General features: G+C 39.2%; 1 protein-coding gene across 1 annotated transcript in view; it reads left to right on the forward strand.

Annotated features, from left to right (window-relative positions):
- Positions 1 to 3,444: 3,444 nt before the first annotated feature.
- The window catches only part of TRHDE (thyrotropin releasing hormone degrading enzyme), a 419,008-nt gene continuing 401,413 nt past the window's right edge, over positions 3,445 to 21,039 (forward strand). Inside the window, exons 1-2 of the mRNA XM_025402213.1 lie at positions 3,445 to 5,037; positions 18,282 to 18,555. Coding sequence (XP_025257998.1) covers positions 4,127 to 5,037; positions 18,282 to 18,555 — 1,185 coding nt within the window. The 5' untranslated portion in view covers positions 3,445 to 4,126. The remainder of the gene's footprint in view (positions 5,038 to 18,281; positions 18,556 to 21,039) is intronic.

The following is a 21,039-nucleotide window of genomic DNA, read 5'->3' on the forward strand; positions in this document are numbered from 1 at the left end:
TCTGTATATTTTTCACAGAAGTCCAGAGCAGAAAGATACCCCCAAATCTAACTCCTTTACATTAACACATTGAGAAATTGAGTCCAGTAAGTAACTGGGTTAGGACAATGGAGGAAGATGAAGGTGATCAGGATCTAGCTCTTTCTCCCGAGCCAAGCTGTTTCTGGACATGAGGTTTTACTCACATGTGAAGAGACTGAGTACCCAAGGACACCTAACTATGTGCTTCTATATACCACCCAGTGTGAAAAGAAAAGAAAAAAAGGCAGTTAAATTGTACACAATCAAAGAGTAAGACCCTGAAGCCAATACATTCACTGAAGATAGTTCATTTTGATCATTTCAGGACCAAGGTGTAGATTTTATTAAAAACAACTTCTGTTTGGCCTCACGTATATTAAATATTCAGATAATTTTTACTTTTACAAGCCCCTGAATCAAATATGGCCACATCATGACATTAGTGATATTTATTAGCTAAATAAAGTAATCATAAAATTCTCCTAATGAATAAACATGTTTCTGAGAGAAGCATCAGGTACTTTGGGAAGTTTAATTTCCTTGTTTACAGCACCACATGGCTCTAGTACTGGCAAAATCAAACCTATCTCGAATCCAGTGACCTATAACACTGAAAACAACTTTAAAAAGGAATATTAGTAAATTATGTCTTTAATATTTTTCTGAGGTACACACTCTGAAATTTCACCCCTCCACTTTTGCTTTGAAGGTAGAATGAACATTCTGTAGAAAAATAATATTTAAAAATTATTTTACTAAAGTGCTTGCTTCTTTGGGAAAGTGTGCTATATACTTTCAGAAATTAAAAAAAGAAAACTCACTGAAAACCTTTGTAACACTGATATGAAAGGAGGAAATATTTACCTATTTGATCCTGATAGTAAGTTTTATTATGCAAAGTTACATTTAAGGGGAATCCATGAGCTAGTAAGAAATATTTGAGACTTTCCTTGTAGTAATTTTCAGAAGTACATACACACACTGATAAAATACAAAGAAGAATAGATGGAGGTAAAGAGAGGAAAGAGATAACAGACTGAGACCATGAGTGAGGGAAAGGGGAAAGATGAAGAGAACTGGGTTAAAGGGTACAAACATACAGTAAGACAGAAGGAATCTAGCTGTTCAATGTTTGACAGCAGAATAGGGTAACTATACCTTGCAAAAATGCATTATACTCAGGTGATGGACACCTTAAATACCCTGACTTGATCACTACACATTATGTGCATGTAACAAAATTTCTCATGTATCCCACAAATTTGTACACATTTTTAAAAAAAGACGAACAGAAAAAGCCTTCTTTGAATCTTTTCTTGACTAATGTTTTAGAAAGAGAAAGTCTTAAAGATCCCTTAGTGGGTAACTTCTTCCTTTAGGCAGCGGTTCTTAGACTCCTGGGGAGGATTCCAGAAGCCTCTGATAAACAAATGCACTAAATCCATGGATATTGGATCAGTAATACTGAATTACCAGTTTAAAACCCTAAAGTCAGAGAAGTCTGGTGACCTGCTGAGGATCTCAGGGCTCCTCTTACTTGCTTGCACTATAGTTCCTGATTCTGTGAAAACAAACCAAGGAGCCCCAACTCTTCAACTCTTAAAATGCATATAGCCAGATGCATATGGACAGCAAGAGCACAGACATTTAAAAACAGAGCAGAAAAAAGTAACTTGAACAGAATGTGGCATTTCCCTTGGTCTGTTGCTAACGGCCCACATACAACATGCTTAAAAAATCCCACCCTGGCACTTATTTTCATCATCATTTAAAAATGATTCAAATGGACATTTAGAATGCATGGCATTAAGCATGTATCCCATCTGGGGATAAACGAAAAAGGGCTTCCTCGAGCAGGGCTGTGTTTTTAGTGGTTATCAGGCTAAGGTTAATGTGTAATCGGTCTCTTTGGTCAAGCTTTTAAAGGCAAACACAATATTTTAATTGCCTATTTTCAGTACTCCAAAGCCAGAAGCATTAACTGTTTCTTTTTGTAAGAAAATAGCTATAGACATGATTTGTAAAATGGCTTCAAGATTTGAAGACATGAAAGAAACATGTAAAAAGGAATTACCTCATTTTCCTTCTATTATTCACTTTTTTAATTAACCCATAAGCCAATCACACTTTGTTTTATTAAACACTGAGGACTCCTGCTTCTTAGCTGTCACCTTTGGGGTGGCTGTTTTCTGAATATTGTTCCAATTAGAGTTCTTCACACAAATTCTGAGGGTTGGATATCCTACATATTTATACATACTCTGCACTATAATTTTAAACTCCAATATACTCAGACAAGAGTCCATAACCAGCCAATGGGCTATGAACCTATTTTGATGCTGCCTGCTGTCAGCAAACTGTCTATTGATAACTATCCTAACAAAGTTTAAACAATGTTCATGGTAACACTGGAAAGCTGCAAGAAAGTAATTATGGCTAGGTGAAATGAAAAACTGACCAATCATGGAATGTATTCGTTTACTGTTCTACTAAGCTCATAGCCCAGCTTTTCTCAGTCTCAAGCTTTTGGTCCTGAATGTTACACTGTAGGCATTGTGTTTTAATCATTTCCCCAATCTAAAGATGGAAATTATCCTATGGGGAAAACATCACCTTGCTTTGGCCTTTACTTCCGGAGGATTTTAATGCTTCATTGCTAACCATTATTTTAGTACTGCACACCTGGACACATCGCACAGTATAATGTAATGTATGCAGTCAGGTTTTGGAGAATTTATTTCAATTTACATACAATCCTCCAAATCCTCTGGCGAGCTTGATGTGAAATCTGACACAGCCACATCTCCCTAGCAGGATCTTCTTTTGCTCTCTATGCTAATAGCCAAAGGCTCCTAGGATCTCTCCGTGGAGCGCGGTGGGGCTAAGGAGTCAGGAAGAGGGGTGACTGTGGGGCTTGTTGCGCTAAAGATTTACAATGTACTTCTTGCAGGCGGCTCAGCAACCCCCTCTGTGGCTGTGGGTGTCTGGTGTGACAGAGCGGAGAAAAGCTCTCTAATCTCCCAGTGCCTGCCTCTGCCGCTCAGTCGCTCCCCTCCCTCCCGCCTTTCCTGCCTCCTCGCGCGCTCTCTCTCTCCTTTGCCTTTCTCGGGGAGTTTCAGTCCTTCAATGCAGCTGGAGTAGCCCTGGCAATCTAAACCCGGAGCCCGTGTATATACACACACGCACACACGCACACACACATGCACACGCGCTCGAACATACGCACTTCGGCTCTCCCCCTGGGGATATGGAGCAAACCCAGAGCTTCATCTACCTGAAGGGGATGGCCTGGCCGGACACTTCTTTCTCACTTGTCATCTCCGGAGGGCAGAGCAAGACTGGAATGAGGCAGGCTCGCTGTCGGGTCTGCAACCTCCTGCTGTTTGCCGCCACCGCCGCTTAAAGTGCCCAGGGTGGAGAAGGCTTTTCCAGGACAGATCTCCGCCGTAGCTTCGCGGCCCTAGGACTTCCTCCTGCTGGTTCACTCTAGTCTCTCCCACCTCGGCCATCCTTTCCTCTCCAGCTGCAGGGTGTATGGCTCGGGTGCCTCCAGTGCTGTGGCCGCAGTCACTGCCGCTGAGAGCACATTCCACCCAGAGGACTGAACGCCGCCGCTGGAGTAGGGGGAGAAAGCGGAAGCCCTAACTTCCCTCTCTACACCCTCGCTCTTCCCACAGCTCCCGTCCTTCTCCCCAGGACCGGTTGGAAGGCTCCCGCGGAAAGCGAGGCGAGAGCGCGGCGCAGGGGAGGGAGAGCCGGGAGCCGCAGGCGCGCAGGGGCGGGGGCAGCATGTGCCCCGGCGCAGGGTGCTCGCCCGAGAAGTAGCGCGCGCTGGGCAAGCAAGACGCTTTCCAAGTTAGGCGCGTCCCAGAGCTCGCAGCCCGGCGCCTCGGCAGCCAGTGTCCGGAGTGAGGCGGGGCTGATGGGGGTCGCGAAAGCTGCCGTCGCTTGTGGCCAGAACCCGTCTTAAAAGAACCCGGGCCAGCATCCCCAGTAGCGCGCCCTCGGCCCGCGTGCGCTCTCGGATGCCTGCTCTGGGGGTGGCCCGCGCGGCCCGCCCGCGGGGGGTGCCGGAGGGGGCGGGGGAGGAGGAGGAGGCGGTGTGATGGCCCTGGACGGCGAGCTGGGGGAGCAAGAGGAGGAGAAGAAAAAGAAGAAGAAGAAAAAGAAGAGGAAGAAGAAGAAGGAGGAGGAGGAGGAGGGGGCCGAGAAGAGCAGCTCACCCTTCGCGGCCAGAATGGGGGAAGACGACGCCGCGCTTCGGGCTGGCGGCAGGGGGCTCTCCGACCCGTGGGCAGACTCAGTGGGAGTGCGACCCCGCACCACGGAGCGCCACATCGCGGTACACAAGCGGCTTGTGCTAGCCTTCGCCGTGTCCCTCGTGGCACTGCTCGCGGTCACCATGCTTGCCGTGCTGCTCAGCCTGCGCTTCGACGAGTGCGGGGCGAGTGCCACGCCAGGCGCCGAAGGTGGCCCCGCAGGCTTTCCGGAGCGCGGCGCCAACGGGAGCCTCCCCGGATCGGCCCGGCGCAACCACCACGCGGGCGGGGACTCCTTGCAGCCTGAGGCGAGTGGGGTGGCCAGTCCGGGGACCCCGTCGGCCCAGCAGCCGTCGGAGGAGGAGCGGGAGCCGTGGCAGCCGTGGACGCAGCTGCGCCTGTCGGGCCACCTGAAGCCGCTGCACTACAATCTGATGCTCACTGCCTTCATGGAGAACTTCACCTTCTCCGGGGAGGTCAACGTGGAGATCGCGTGCCGGAACGCCACCCGCTACGTAGTGCTGCACGCTTCCCGAGTGGCGGTGGAGAAAGTGCAGCTGGCTGAGGACAGGGCGTTTGGGGCTGTCCCTGTGGCCGGTTTTTTCCTCTACCCGCAAACCCAGGTCTTAGTGGTGGTGCTGAATAGGACACTGGACGCGCAGAGGAATTACAATCTGAAGATTATCTACAACGCGCTCATCGAGAATGAGCTCCTGGGCTTCTTCCGCAGCTCCTATGTGCTCCACGGGGAGAGAAGGTATGGAGGGAGGCGGTGCCCCGCGCCGCCCCACCCCGCCGCGCGGCTCGAACCTCTGGGCGGCCTGCGACCCCGGGGACCCAGCTGGCTTCCAATACTCGGGAAGCCAGGGGTGGGGGAAGGAAACGAAAGCGGGGTAGGGCAGTCAGAACCCCGGGGTCTCCCAGATGCCTTGGGGTCTCACTGCAGCCAACTCCGCAAACTGACTCGCCGGTGCCAAAAGATGAATGCCGCCCCGTCCTCTAGTGAGGACCTCTCCTCTTCCTGTCAAAGTTCCTTAGCCATTGAAATGCAGGGCCCTTTTTTCTGAAGGATAACTGATAATCTGAGCGATGCCAGAGTGACATGAAAAGCTTGCCAAGTTACTGTCGAGGGAAAATACGTGGCGCTGAAGGCCAAGACAACAGCGCATCCAGGTTAGCTTGTCAAGGCAGGTCAGGGACACACCGTTCTCCACCCCCGCCCTCACATGCCCATCTCCCCTGCCTATTAGTAGTCCCCTGCCAGGTGCAGAGCAGAGGATGGGCTTTGGCTGAGTAAACTTTCCCCAAACTTCAAGTTGAGTTTCGGAGTGAAAATAGTGGTTTTCAGAGATAGGCTGAGAGGACCGGGACGGGGGTGGAGGTTGCCAAGGTCAGAGCCAGCTATAAGTGGCCTCGCGGGCGCTGCCAGCTTTGTGCTGAGGCAGAGCGACTCAAGTTGTTTGTTCATGAGTTGCTGCCTCTGGAGATGATTCCAGTGGTCAAGGGTGGGAAAGCTAGTAGTCAGTTTCAAATGCCTTGTTACTATCTTTGGCGCGTTTCACATTTGGATACTTTGGTATTTTTATTAAAAAAAAAAAAAATCTGAAAGTCCGTGGAGCTTTTCACCACTTGTGTAGAGCTCAGACTTCATAATCCAATAGAACCGAGTTCCAATCTCTGCTGTTCGTCCAACTGTGGTGAAGGTTTGAAGAAGGTAATTAACCTTTTCCTTTTCTAGTGCTTATTGCACACCCATGTACTCAATCCGACAAGAACCCTATGAGGTAGACGCTATTATCAGCATTCCCTATTTTACGGGCGGGGAAATGGAGGCACAGGTGGGTCACATAGCTTGACCAAGATCACCAAGAGTGAGCAAAGTACAGATTTAGACCTAGGGAGTTTGGCTCTTGAGGCTAGACTTTTAATTCTAACTTGGGGATACCAATAATAATATTCTGCTTGTAGGATTGGTGTAGACGTCTGTGAGTGAATGCATTACAAAGTACTTACCCCTGTGCCTGGCACATAGAGTATCCACCATAAATGCTAGCTCTCATGAGTGTCTTGTGGCAGTAAGCTCTCAGGTATATTGTTGAATGAATAAGTGATTCTTGTTCTTTGCTCTAACTCCCTCATTGCTAAAATAACTTCGATTAATTAAATGACTATAGGGCAGATGAACAACCAAAGTGAGCTTAAAAATTAAACCAAGAACTTTAGAAGAGGAGGCAGGTTGCAGATCAGTAATGAGGCAGAGCCTCTTCTTTTCTCAGGTGATGCTCACAACAGCAGAAAATGGGCTCAGAGAAGCCCAGGGCCCTGGAGGTGAGCAGGCTTGTCAGTGGAGAGCTAGGACTTGAACTTTGGTTCTCTAATCCCTGGACCAGACACAGCTTATGGTGTTTGGAAACTCTCAGAAGAAGTTATTGTGTAAAAGGCTGGGGAAATTGCAATGTGTTGTGAAAGTAAACAAAAGTTTTATTATTTATAGAGTTCTATGAAGTAACCTCCTATAAATAAAATGCCCAATGCTTTAGTAGTTGTATGATAGTTAAAACCTCCTGTAAGTGAATGTATAAATTATTCACTGTCTTACTCCTGACATCAGATATGGATAATTTAAACCCCCTTCTACCACTTCCTCTGACACGTTCTAAATAATACAGATTAAAAATATTTTTTAAACCCAGAATTATATCAAATTTGGGGGAAAGGCATAGAAAACAAATTTGCATACTATGTTTAGGAACAAGCTTGTTATGTCAAAATGTCAATAGTGGGAGTTGCATATCATTACTGACACATCTTGCTGTGGTGAAATGAATGCTTTCGACAAATCCCGTTTTTTGAGCCATGCCAAAATATGTTTGGCAGAACTGAGCTTGTTTTGGTCAATGCTTTCAAATTAACAGGACTCTTAAAAAGACCAGATGTTTCTGCTTGACCCGTAACTGATTTCTTGTAACCCTAGTGCATATTTATATTCAAACTCTATCTTGCAGTTTTCCTCAAAGAAGTAAATAACTTGGTTGGAAGTTTAACCTAGTTCACATATAGTTAAACTCATCATCCCAATAGAAATGCAGAACACAGTGTTTTGAAAATCCCAGGATTGTTTTATTTCTATACAGCATCTTAGAGGAAGTCTTTGTTCCTCATTTTTTTTTTTCATTCCTCATTATTATTACTAGAGTAAATCTCATAATTTCTTGGATGTTTCTACTGGAGTTGATAAAGCAAAAGAAATAAATCTAATAAACCATTTCATAGTTATATAAACTTTCTATTTATTAAACTTTTTTTGTTACTATAGCCACTTGAAGCATTTTTAAACAGACTCTTATCAGCATCTCAGCTAGGGTTGGACTTTGGTGATGATTTTGTCCACAAAATGCAATGTAAATTGGCATTCTAAAACCCACTTTCAAGTAGGACACAGATGTGAACACTGAATTTTCATTTGATTAATGATTAAAAATTTTGATCTTTAGTTAGATATAATTTTACCAATTTAATTATAGGATAATTTCTGTGATAAAAACAAATATTTAATCTGATAAAGGAAGTCATATTGAGCAAGTTGAAATGCTTAAAAGAGCAATACTACAATACAGTTCACTTCTCAGCCTATGTGGAAACACTAACTCATTAAAATCCTATCAGTCTGATTCTTCAACTTGCTTCTCAGAGGCCTGAGCAAAATAATTTTGGCGACAGCAGGGAAATTAGATTCCACTGTGTGCTATATACCTTGGACCTCTGGAAGGTTTTATCTCCTGCTGGGTGTCGTAGGTAGCCTGGCTTTGTACAACTGGGAAGACTTGCTTTTCCTGATTTCCATACTGTACTGAAGAAAGACAAGCTCCCCCCGTGAAGCTGAAGGTTTCCCAAGTTGAGACAAATTCTCTACCCTTGGTTCCTACACTTGTTGAATATTGAAAATAAATTCTCTTAAAATCAACATGTTTACACACCAAGAAGTAAATTAGGCAGAATACATACTCACTTTTTCATCAACTAGGTGTGCAGCAGGCAGATAAAAATGGGTATGTATTTATGCTGTAGTCTTCGACAGGAGAGTATGCTTGCTTAGAATTAGGTAAAATGTTCATTTACCTGAAATAATTGCCACTTTTGGGTAGCCAGATGGTGGGCACATCCATGTTCAAAGTAGGGTACCTTAATTTAGATCCAGATGGTTGGATTGAAAGGGAAATATAGCCAAGATAAAGAACATTTTATTCACTTTCAAAAGGGAGGCTGTTTTTCTTTGACCAACTTTGATAGGGTCTATAACATGCCAAAGTGAGACGACGTTAAAAATAGGAGGTCCTTTTCTATAAAGGATTGTTTAGAGAGAAACGATAGTCTCCAAGTAAAATGGGAAAATAATAGTGACAGTTCTTAAAGAGAATTGGGACCAACTTTTTGCAAAAATCTTGGGGAGAGAATGGAGGATTTTATCTCTGGGTAGGCATTTGCTCTACTGTGGTATTTCTGTGATCCGATGCCTTGTAATCTTCTGGGAATGAATTAATACTCATGGTATTTAATACAAACAAGACATTCACTACATTATTTTTAGATTGAAAGCAGCTTCACTTCTCCCATTCACTCTGGTAAGAAGATAGCTTAACATGAGCAAGTAGGAGTATATCGCTTTTTGTCCCTCTATAGAGGACTGTGAACTGAAAAAATCTTTGAGAACCATTTGTTTCTGTAAAAACTTTTTTCTATGATTCCTTAATGGACTTAGCTCATTGTTTTTGTGTCAGGCTCACATAACCATATGGCAAAACTCAGTTCAGTGCTGGATTTTGAACACAATTCAAAATGCTACCAGTAAACTATATCTAGACAATGTTTACTAAAAAAAAGCTCTGATCATTTAATAATGACTCACTCAGGGAGAAAATTTATGCAATTGGTGTTTGTCTTGCTGTGTTTCCTGTAGTGTCATTCGATTTCATCACCCTGGATAGTAATTAAATGTACAGTTTTTTTCAAATTATTTTAATTGACATAAAATTGTATGTATTTATCATGTATAACCTAATGTTTTGAAGTATGCATACATTTGGAGCAAATTAGTTAATTAACAAATGCATCACCTCATATAGCTATTTTTGTGGTGAGAATATTTAACATCTACTCTCAGCAGTTTTCAAGAATATAATATATTGTCATTAATTATAGTCATCTTGCTTTACAGCAAATCCCTTGAACTTATTCCTCTTATCTAAGTAATTATATATCCTTTGACCAGCAACTCCTCAACTCCATTCTTCCCTTAACCTCTTAGTATCTGGTAAACATCATTCTACTCTCTAACTCAATGAGGTCAACTTTTTTAGATTCCACATATGACTAAGATCATGCGATATTTGCCTTTTTGTGCCTCGCTTATTCACTTACATGAAGTCTTCCAGTTCCTCAGTGTTGTCTCAAATGACAGGATTTCCTTCTGTTTGTCTGAATAGTATTTCCTTAGTGTATGAATACATTTTCTTTATACATTCATTCATTGATGAACTCTTAGGTTCCTTCTGTATATTGGCTACTGTGAAGAATGCTGCAATAAACATGTTGCAGATATCTCCTCAACATGATGATTTCTTTTTCTTTGGATATGTAATCCCCCAGTAGTGGGATTGCCAGATTATGTGGTAGTTCTGTTTTTAATTTTTTGATGAACCGCCATATTGTTTTCCATAATGGCTATACTAATTTACAGTGTACTCATTTTCACCAACAGTGTACAAGGGTTCTTTTTGCTCCACATCCTTGCTAACAGTTGTTATCTTTTTTCTATTTGATAATAACCATTCTTACAGGTGTGAGTTGACATCTCACTGTGGTTGCATTTCCCTGATGATAAGTGATGTTGAACATTTTTTCATATACTGATTGGCCATTTGTATGTCTTATTTTGAGAAATTTTCATTCAGGTCTTTTGCCCACTTAAAAAAATCAGGTTTTGTTTTTTCTTGCTATTGAATTGTTTGATTTCATTATATATTTTGGTCATTAATCACTTATCGGATGTACAGATTGTAAATATTTTCTCCCATTGTATAGGTTGTTATTTTACCCTATTGTTTATTTCCTTTGCTGTGCAGAAACATTTTAGTTTGATGCAATCCCATTTGTCTATTTTTTGCTTTTGTTGCCTGTGCAGTTGCCTTTGTTTTTATTTATTCAGTGCAACTCCAAACTGAGCCTATCTGCTTTGGATCCCTTTCAAATAAAGATGGACCTGATGCTGGCCTTCCCAGTATTTGTTTGGTTTGCACAACGTCTTTGTTTCTTTAAACTGATTGTTGCCATTGTGTATGTAGATGGGCTTGAGCAAATAATGCAGGATGATATTTTTGGTGTGCTTGAAGATGGTGACATTTGGTCAATATTATTTACAAAAATAGGACTTACCTCTTTAAGTATGACTTCAAGGAGTGATACAAAAACAGTGAAGAAGAAATGATTTACCTTTAAGGCATAAATGTTTTACAGTCTGTAGGGAGGGCATCCCTCCTTCACCCCCATGCTCATCCTCCCAACCCCAGCAATCATAATCTTCATCATCACCATCACCATCATCATCCTTTCTCAATTCTTTGCTTGTTCTTTACTTCCTTCCAGATTTACATTACTGGCCAGCTTCCACCAGGGTTTTTCAAAGTTCATGCCATCCTACTTTCTACTGCAGGAGACTGTATACTTTCTCCCACAGATAGAATTTTAGTAGGCAGAATTTTGGAAAATTCAAATGTGAAAAATACTTCCTGCTTTTTCCAGTTTCCTGGACAACCTGAAATGATGCACAAACAGACACAGCTGTATGGTGGTGGTGGCACTGTGAAGGTAGAATAAGATTGGCAGTGTTGCGTGGAGCTGAATAAGGGTGAAGAACCCAGGCTCACCCTTCCTGCCTTCTTTGCGTCCAAGCTTCTGAATGCCTGAGTGGGCCTGACATTTACAGAACTCTGGCCCCAGTTGTACAGGGACAGGGAGAATTAATTCCTCCCAGTGCACACCTATGTGTGTGCTGCAGGATGAAGTTTTGTTTTAATCATTCACGTCTTTCCTCATGACTACACAACTAAAAAAAGAAAAATCAGAGGATAGACAAAGCAGTTTAAAAACTATTGTTGTTGGTTACTTTTTACGTCTTTAAAAAATAAATTATTTTTAAAAATCTTCTATCTTTTAAAAAATAGTCCACTTTTGTTGTGTTGCTGGATGGAAGTGTGTGTGTGTGTGTGTGTTTAGTGTGTTCATTCTCTTCCTCCTATGCATGGACTGTGGAACCAGACTGCTTGGCCTCATGTCCTGACTCTGCGACTTATTAGCTTTAAGACCTTGGCCAGGTTTCCTAATTGCTGTGTGTCTAGTGTCCTCCTCTGGAAAGTGGAAATAGTGATACTCTATTGTACAGGGTGGTTGTGATGATTACATCAGTAATAAAGCACTTAGAACAGTGTCTGATAATTAGTAAGCACATCTGTGGTTATTAAATATAATTTTACTATTCCATGGCTGGAGATCTGCTACTTGGGCTAGTACCGGGTTGTGTAGGACCAACATTCTTGCTTTGGGGTTTCCCCTTGCTGGCAAAATAGTGGGGAAATGGTCACCGTGGACATTCCTTTGACTGCTGTTTGTTTTTACCACCTAAGCAGAGTTCAAAAGACAGGGAATGGGAAAAGAAGTTGGGTAGGAAGAAGAAGAGCCTGGTCACCAGAAAAAAGAGAAGGAAAGAAAGGTTGTGGTATTTCAGCCAGAGAACCTCCTAGCTTGGATCAAATACTGGGAGATGGAGAGGGTTGAGGGAGCAGAAAGACTGAGGGAAACGAGAAACACAGAAGTCTCTGATTATAGCAGTACTCTCTATTAGCAGTGAGAATAGCAGGAACCAGAGACTGAAGGGTCAGAAGGGTACCAGTACAGCAAGAAGAAAAGCCCTAAGTACCAAGGGAAAGGCATCTCAATCATTAGATATTGTTCCTAAGACTTTATGTGAGTTTTGACAACAGCAGTACTTTATAATACTTATGTAATGTTTTGCCTCTTTCCAATAGAAAAACATGAATCTCAGACACTAATTTTATTTATTTTTATGAAAACCTAATATTATGACCTGGGAAAGTCATTTTAATGCATTCATAATACCCTTCAACAATGATGATCAAGTACACAGTACTTATTTTTGGTAAGCGTATTTAGTACATAAATGGTGAAACAATTATGAATATTATGCTCTGTTTTTATAACACGATTATTCACATATGCACCACTTCCTACATACATATTGCTGGCATTATTGCCTTATGTTTTTAGTTTACTCCAATGGTTATTTAAAAAAAAATAGACTACACACTTGCTTATAGTATTGAATATTCAGCAGGAGTACTTCTCTTCTGAAATAGCAGAGGTTTAATGACTCATTGAAGTGCATAAAAACACACAGTCTAAACAACGACCCATTTTGGCTTAAAGAATTTTGTCATAGAGTAACAATTTGCATTTTGGATTAACAATTTTAAATGGGACACGTGTGACTTCCATGACCTTGTAACAGTCCGCTTACTGCAATCAGTTGAATAGTAACTAGATGTTCCATTGAAACTTTCCTTTAGGTCTTGGAAGTTTTTATTGCCAATCTTAAACTACTGCTTTATTAGAGAACCTATAGAAGTAGGTTCAAAATCATTTTCCTCTGTGTTATGCATAGATGTGGTCAAAAAGAAAACCTTTCAAATCACCCATGCTGTTTGTGAGGTTCTCTTGGTTTTGGTGGATTCCACAGTGAAATGCTGTGAATCAATCTGAATACTAACAGTGTTATGCAAATGTTTGTTTCCTCTGCATGTCTTACCTTTATGAAAAGGCAAACTGAAAAATAATGGAGCAGAAATTGTTTTGTATCACATACTGTAATTTGTTGGCAATATCAACCAACATTAATGCATTACTTCTGCTGAATGTTATCATAATGACTTGATACATGTAGCTTGCCTAGTGAACTTCCGCAGAAATAAAAAGAAATCAATTCTCTATATCCTTCAGAGGCAACACGGAGCTTTAAGCCTTCCTTCTTAGCTCAACCAAAATGTCAAATAGACAAGTTGTTAAGAAAATAAAGTAATTTATTTTAGATAGAAGAGAATTAAAATACATGTATGTTATTCACATTTTTTCCAGTTATGCTAAAATGACATTCTAGGAATTACACTCCCAGAATGTCACTTTTGAAAGTGGAATTTTTTATGGTAATAGACAGATTCATTAAAAGATAAAAATGATTTTGTTTAAGAAAGGAGGAGAATAATAGACAACAAAATACTTATCCCCATTACCTTCTGCCTTTTGCTGTTTTGTTTACTTTTTGCTGCATTTACATATATTTTTCATGTCCACACTATATATTGAAATATTTCTATTTTTAATTAATTTTTTATATTTCTTATACTTGGTATTCTGCTTACCACCTCAAACTCACCACAAATTCACTCCAAACTTGTTATTTTTTTCTCAAAATCACCATTTTTGTGGGCCTCTTTGATGTTTTTAATGACCGTAAGCAGAAGAGAAGTCTCACTTCCACCAATTGAAGGCAACCACAAAATATATGAAGTGAAGACACAATTATATTTTTGAAATTCTGCAGACATTGTTGCCTGTTAAGGGCACCGACCTGAAACTGGCTCTCTTTGTTAGAAAAAAGAGTATCAAGGTTGAAAAAGATGTTACAGATAGACTTGAAATACTGAGATCTGATGTAACCAGAATTTGCAAGACAGCAGACAGGGCACAAACTTAATATGTGAGTGAAAACTTTATTGAAGGCTTATTTCTGTGCTACCTATAGTCAGCTCACTCATTTCTACATCCAACTCTGACGTTTAAACTTCCACCCAAGTTTTCAGACCAATTATTATGCTTTCTTCTTCATAAAACCTTCTTTGAGTTCTTTAAGCTAGTGGTTTTCAGCTGGGACAATTTCTTCCTACAGTGGACATCTGCAATGTCCAGAGACACTTTTGCCCATCTCAACTGGGGAGAGATGATACTGGCATCTAGTGGTAGAGGCTAGGGATACTGCTAAAGGCACAGGACAGTCCCCGCAACAAATAATTATCTGCCTAAAATGTCTGTAGTGCCAACATCGAGAAACTCTGCTTTAGGAGAATGTAATTTCTTCATACATTTTTCCCTCTTTGTCATGGCTTTGTTTGTATAATACCTGTCCAGGTATATGTTTAATTTATTTTATTAGCATAGAAACTCTTTGCAGGAAGGAACCATATATATTTGTCTTTTTCTTCCCAGTATCGAACACTCAAAAATAAATGATTAAAAGGAGCAAATGCATTATAGAACTTGTAGTAAAAAGCTGTTTAGTGGTAGTGTAATTTAACATCTTTAAATAACCAATCACATTTGGGGAATATTTTACTTCTGATTTTTGTTCAGTTGTAGGATCTCAAGCTTGGAAAACACCTTAAATGTAGTCTAGTCCAACTGCTCTTCTTTACCAAAGGACTTCTTTTGATTTTCTAAATACTGAATTGAAATTCAGTTGCAATCATCCTCAGGTGCCAGACTGTGAAATTGGTATTTCCTCATTTAGACATTATCAGAACACATGGTGGCCCTCTGTGTATGGGTATATACTGTGTATGTGAATTCATTAAGAATAGTAATTGCAGAAGAGGCCACTAGGTGATCTGTATCGTTCTTTTCAACCCGGAGGATCAGTGATGTAAATTGCTTCCTTCCCTAACATGCTTACTTACTTGGTAAGGCAAAAAGAGACTGCACTGTGTTTTTTCTCTGCACAAATATTTGTTTAATCAAATTATCCTTAGCCCAGAGGTATTTACATCTTTTACACCTAATCAATTCTTACCCACTAATTACTTAATATCAAAGACATCTTTGATTTTCACTTAAAGGCCAATTCATTCTAATTACAACCTCTCTGTTGAACTCTTGTAGAACTCTTCCCCTAGTATTATTAGTTGTCCTTTAATTTTCCATGAGAAAATATTATACATACATATATATATATATTTCATGGAAAAATATATTTTTCAATTAGACTGCAAAGGCCTTAAATATGAAAATGATTATATCTTTAAAAAAATTATACCAAGTACCTAATACAGGGTGAGTATCCCCACTCCAAAACTTCAAAATCTAAAATGTTACAAAACCCAAAACTTTTTGAGTGCTAACGTGGTGCTCAAAGGAAATGTTTATTGGAATATTTTTTTATTAGGATTTTTGGGTTAGGGATTCTCAGCGGTAGTATATAATGCAAATATTCCAAAATCTAAAAAAATCCAAATTCTGAAATGCTTTTGGTCCAAAGCATTTCAGATAAGAGATACTCAACCTGTATAGCATAAAGCTCACACATAGCAGACAATATTCCTTCAGTGATTGAATTGGAGTTCTCAGATATTTCAAAGTTAAAAGGAAGTAACTTTGACTCATATATAAAATCCCATGGGCATCTTTTAAGTAGCCTCAGTGAGAAATATTAAGCTCAGTGGACATTTTAATTAATAAGCTGAAAGATAAGATTCACGAGCATTATGTAAGATAAAAGCATATGAAGACAAAATCATAAATGGGTGCATTTTAACTAAAAGTACTGACAATTCATTAAGCAGAAAGTGTATTACTAATCAGTAAAAAATAGTAAGAAAAATATTACCATGATACTGGCAAATTGGGAAAGAAGAATCTTTGTTACTTACAGCTGAATTAAGATGTTTATAATTATAGCTAAAACTTAATTTTACCGTTTTGAAATGTAACTCAGAAAATGTGAGTTTTAGACCCAGCTTTGTGCAAATTGTCTGTGGAACTTCAGAGAAATCACTTCATCCTACTGGATCCACTTTTTCAACTTAGAAATTTCTGAGAGTAGGACACTTTGCTTCTAATATTGCTTCCAGCTTTAACCTCATATTTGTATGAAGATTTACAGTTAAAATCTCCTTTCCATATATTATCTCATTTTATCATCTTGACTTTTGTAAGGAAAGCCTAGAAAACATATTTTCCTTGTACTAATGAAAACACAGGGTCAGATAGTTAAGTTACTTAACCAAGCCTGGTGTGTAGCAGCCTGTTGCTATTTACAAGATAACTCTCAAAAACCTTGTCTATGAAGATAAGTAACGATTTATCTTTAAAATGTTTTATTTTGCTCTATTCTAAAACTAAGATTTAAAAAATGAGGCCCTCAATGATCAATGTAAGCTTCATAATTTAAAGATAGTGTAAAATTTATACCTTGTGCTTTGAGCTAGGGATAGCCAATAAGATTCAATACACATGTCAACCTGTATTGATTGGTAGTAGTTGCCTGAAGTGCTGTGCTGAGAATAATTCTGAGGCCAAGTTTGGGTTCAGTGGGAAAGTTGCCATGTTAGATTAACCATGTATATCATGGATGATGGAGAGAGGAGTGGTGGCAGAACTACTATGGAGGAACAAACTTTTTAAAGAAATCGCTTCAGAACTCAATAGTATTCTATTAACAGTCTAATATTGACTTGCCTTATATCGTTTGTAACTAGTATTATTTAAAAAGTTTGATTAACTTTTGTCATGAATGTTTTTCTTATTTAGAAGAGTGTCTGAGTGCCTTTTTTTTTTCTTTTGAGACGGGGTCTTGCTCTGTCGCCAGGCTGGAGTGCAGTGGTGCGATCTTGGCTCACTGCAACCTCTGCCTCCCGAGTTCAAGCGATTCTCCTGCCTCAGCCTCCCGAATAGCTGGGACTACAGGCATGCGCTACCATGCCCAGCTAATCTTTGTACTTTCAGTAGAAACGGGGTTTCACCATGTTGGCCAGGATGGTCCCGATCTCTTGACCTCATGATCCGCCCACCTCGGCCTCCCAAAGTGCTGGGATTACAAGTGCGAGCCACCGTGCCCGACTGAAGAGTTCTTCTTAAAATATTTAATCTTTGTCTTCATTTGTAACCATAAACCATGAAAGAATATAAAAGGTGCTTTCAGTTGGAATTTTAATAACATACAGCTTGATCTGAAAACTTGAGTGCAATATATATGTATGTATATGCATGTGTGAGCTTACATTGACATTTATTTTATTCATATATTTATTATATATTTATTATATTAATATACATCTGGTATATTAACATTAACATGTATTAATATAACATTTATTATGAGGAGGAAAAAACAATGTTCTCCAGACTATTCAGTATAAACATTTATTCCTGTGCTCCAAGAAAGGTTGAAGATGTGAATCAGCAACTGCTCCATGCTAGTCACAGTCATAGGTGGTTTACATCCTTTCTTTTCCTCTAAGCTGTACAATACTTTTTGAGTTAGACTTGATTATTTACTTTTTCAGCAATGACCGACTACATCTTAGGAAAATTTAATAACTGCACAAGATGGCATAGCTAAGAAAGTTTGTGGAGCCAGAATTCAGACCAGAATTTATCAGGTCTCAAAATCCCTTTTCTGAACAAAACCAGGCTGTGTCTTGTTGAGATTTTAGGGCACAGATATTTCCCAAGTGATGATCTATGTTCTTCATATATCTGAGGACAATTTTTGGATTTTGATTTCATTGTCTTGACATGTTGTGCAGCTTCAGGGAAGAAAGTGAAGCACACCAAAAAGGAGAATCATCACTTTCCAGTTCTGGCCAGTGTGATGCCAGTGAGCTGTTTTTCTGTAGTGTGTCATCTTTCATCTAACAAGCACTTCTCTGGGTTTAGCGAATTTATTTTAATTGAGACAGAAACTGCCCTGAAATCTTTTATGGTTGGGGAAGTATATTACATATGGATTGTGCTTTCATACTATTCATGCACTTAAGTTTGGTTCACAAAAACAATTGCAATTTGGAATAATATATTATTTCATCAACAGACGTGTGAAATGTGGCCATAACTTAACTCATAACATGAATGTAATAGAGAATGTCATTTTCTTTTTTCCAGATTCCTTGGTGTTACTCAGTTTTCGCCTACACATGCCAGAAAGGCATTTCCTTGTTTTGATGAGCCAATCTACAAGGCTACTTTCAAAATCAGCATCAAGCATCAAGCAACCTATTTATCTTTATCTAATATGCCAGTGGAAACTTCTGTGTTTGAGGAAGATGGATGGGTTACGGATCACTTTTCACAGACCCCTCTCATGTCCACATATTATTTAGCCTGGGCAATTTGCAACTTCACATACAGAGAAACTACCACCAAGAGTGGGGTTATAGTAAGTATTTTCGGCTTAATGATGTTTTTGGATAATGTATACTGTGTAAAGTAACCTGATTTCTGGATTAACGATGAATCATTTCTAACCTTTTTACACCTTATATAGTGGAATTCTTTCTTTAATTCTTATGGGGCAGGGGGGTTACATATTTTACTGGTTTCAAAGAGTCAGAGAGAAACCTGTCTTCTATACCCAGCACTCTTATTCCCTTAACCACCTCCACCTCCCTCCCCCATCATCCTTATTCTTCCTTATCTCTACCTGCACTATTGTATATCTCTGGAACAGCTGCTGCTGTCTGTTTTGGAAAATTGCCTGTTTGTATGACTGGGAAAGCTCCTTCTTTTTATTGTAACATATTTGAAATGTACAGAACATATGGTGAGTAATATAGTAAACTCCATATACCTACTAGCCAGATCAACAGAACTAAATATTTTACCATCTTCAGTCTAATGTTACTGCTGAGAAAGTAAAACATAGGATGCAGTTGAAGCTCTCCATGTAACCATCCTTTGATCTCATTGCCTTGGCCTTTCCCTTAGAGATCAACACTGTCCTGAATTTGGTGTTTGCTATTTCCATACATATTATCCTGCAATTATTTCATATCTATGTATAGACACACACACACACACACACACACACACACACAAAATACATGACATATTTTAAAATTTCATGTAAGTGATTTTTTTATTGTAGATAATATCTTGCAACTTATTTTCATTTTATTTTTATTTTCTTAGGAAGGATGAGATAGAGGGAGCATTGTCTGCATTAAATTTGTAATAAGAATCTATTGGATTCTCTTTGATGGCTATCATTTGTGACACCATGGTATTCTAGGCACTTTTTACATGCAATTACATTGCATTAGGGTAGACTATGCCATGTTGAATTAACAATTTTTGCCTCATTTCAATGGCTTACATGATATATAGGCATTTATTTTAATTTTCATATTAATATTAAGACAAGGTATTATGATTCCACTTTTTTTTTTTTTTCCAAATGAGTAAAGTAAATCGAGTACAGTTTAAGGAGATTAAGTAAGTTGTCCAGGGGCTAAACGTAAGCAAATGGTAGAGCTGTAAATCAAATTTGGTTGGTTTGATCCTACATTTTGGGCTTTTCCCCCTGTGCCTTACGAATTCTGTGTTCCACTATTTCACTTGTGTGTCTATAAGAAAATTCAGATTGTGATTCTTCTCATCCAGTAACCTTTGTATTCAGTGTTGCTTGAACACAGCAAAATAGGTGAATAGAAATCTATATTTTTAATTTGTAGGAAGTTGATAGTTCTAAAATAACCTAAATTTTGAAAAATAGTTTTGGCTACAGAAATTTTCCTCACTGTTACTTTTAATTTAAATCACCGTGGGACCTGTTTAAGAAATGAAATCTGCCAGCATACAAAATCAATGCTATTACTGAAAAACTGCTTGTAATGAATTCATCTATCTAATCATTAACATCATGTTTTAAATGCAGACTTTTTAGAAGGCTAGTAGGCGTTTTACTCTTTTGGACTTATAATCATTTGATATGTTGAATTTCTCTGATGTTTGTTGATGTCTTCTGTGGGCATTTCAAGGCTGTACTCATTGGACCATACACAGACATGGAACACGAAGACACCTCATTTCATTTTACGTCTTCAAAAGTTGATGATTGACTTGCTGTGGGTCAACTAGCATAGGGTACATTGGAAATTCTTTTTTCTAGTATGTTTTCTTTAAAGTATCTTAAAAGTGTTTTCAGCCCTAAACAATTATGCTTATTGCTAAGTGACCCATGTTTTAAAGCCAGACACACTCTAATAGTTATTTAGATGTGACTTTTTATTAGAGTTAAGAATCTCTAAGTAATTAGTAAATATTTTAAAATTCTTGCTTAATAATTTTTATGTAGAAATGATAAAACATTCTACCAGAGAACACTGAAAGGTCAATTGAAATAAAATTTTAGATTGCATAACCTAAAATACTAACATCTATAAAAAAGAAAACAAAATTGCCATTGGGAGCTCTTATTTATCAACTGTGGAAATATAGTTTAAAACTTACCTCCTTTTTTCTGTCACTCTTTTGAAATACAATCTGTTTTCTTTTCACTGCCTTTCCCCTTTATTATTCGGAGCATATGAGAATGACATTTCTCAACACTTAACAGCTGGAAGGAGTGGAAGTTTAGCTTTAGAATCTTGGATGTAGGACGGTCACAGGAAGTCCAGGTGGTCATTTCAGATCAGAAACTGAAGCAATTTTCTTTAAGATATGAAAGAGGAACTTGAGTAGCATATAAATAATACACAGCTAAATGGTAGCAGGGCCATAAATGTGAATATTTGAGACATCATCATCACTGTTATTCTTTGCTTATCAAGCTACCTACACTTTGCAAGGCTCTATTCTAAGTAATTAGAAACATTTTTAAAAAATCTAAAATCCTTCTGGTACAGAGATTGCAAATTCAAGT

This window comes from Theropithecus gelada, chromosome 11 (genome assembly GCF_003255815.1).
Source record: "Theropithecus gelada isolate Dixy chromosome 11, Tgel_1.0, whole genome shotgun sequence".
Classification (NCBI taxonomy): domain Eukaryota; kingdom Metazoa; phylum Chordata; class Mammalia; order Primates; family Cercopithecidae; genus Theropithecus; species Theropithecus gelada.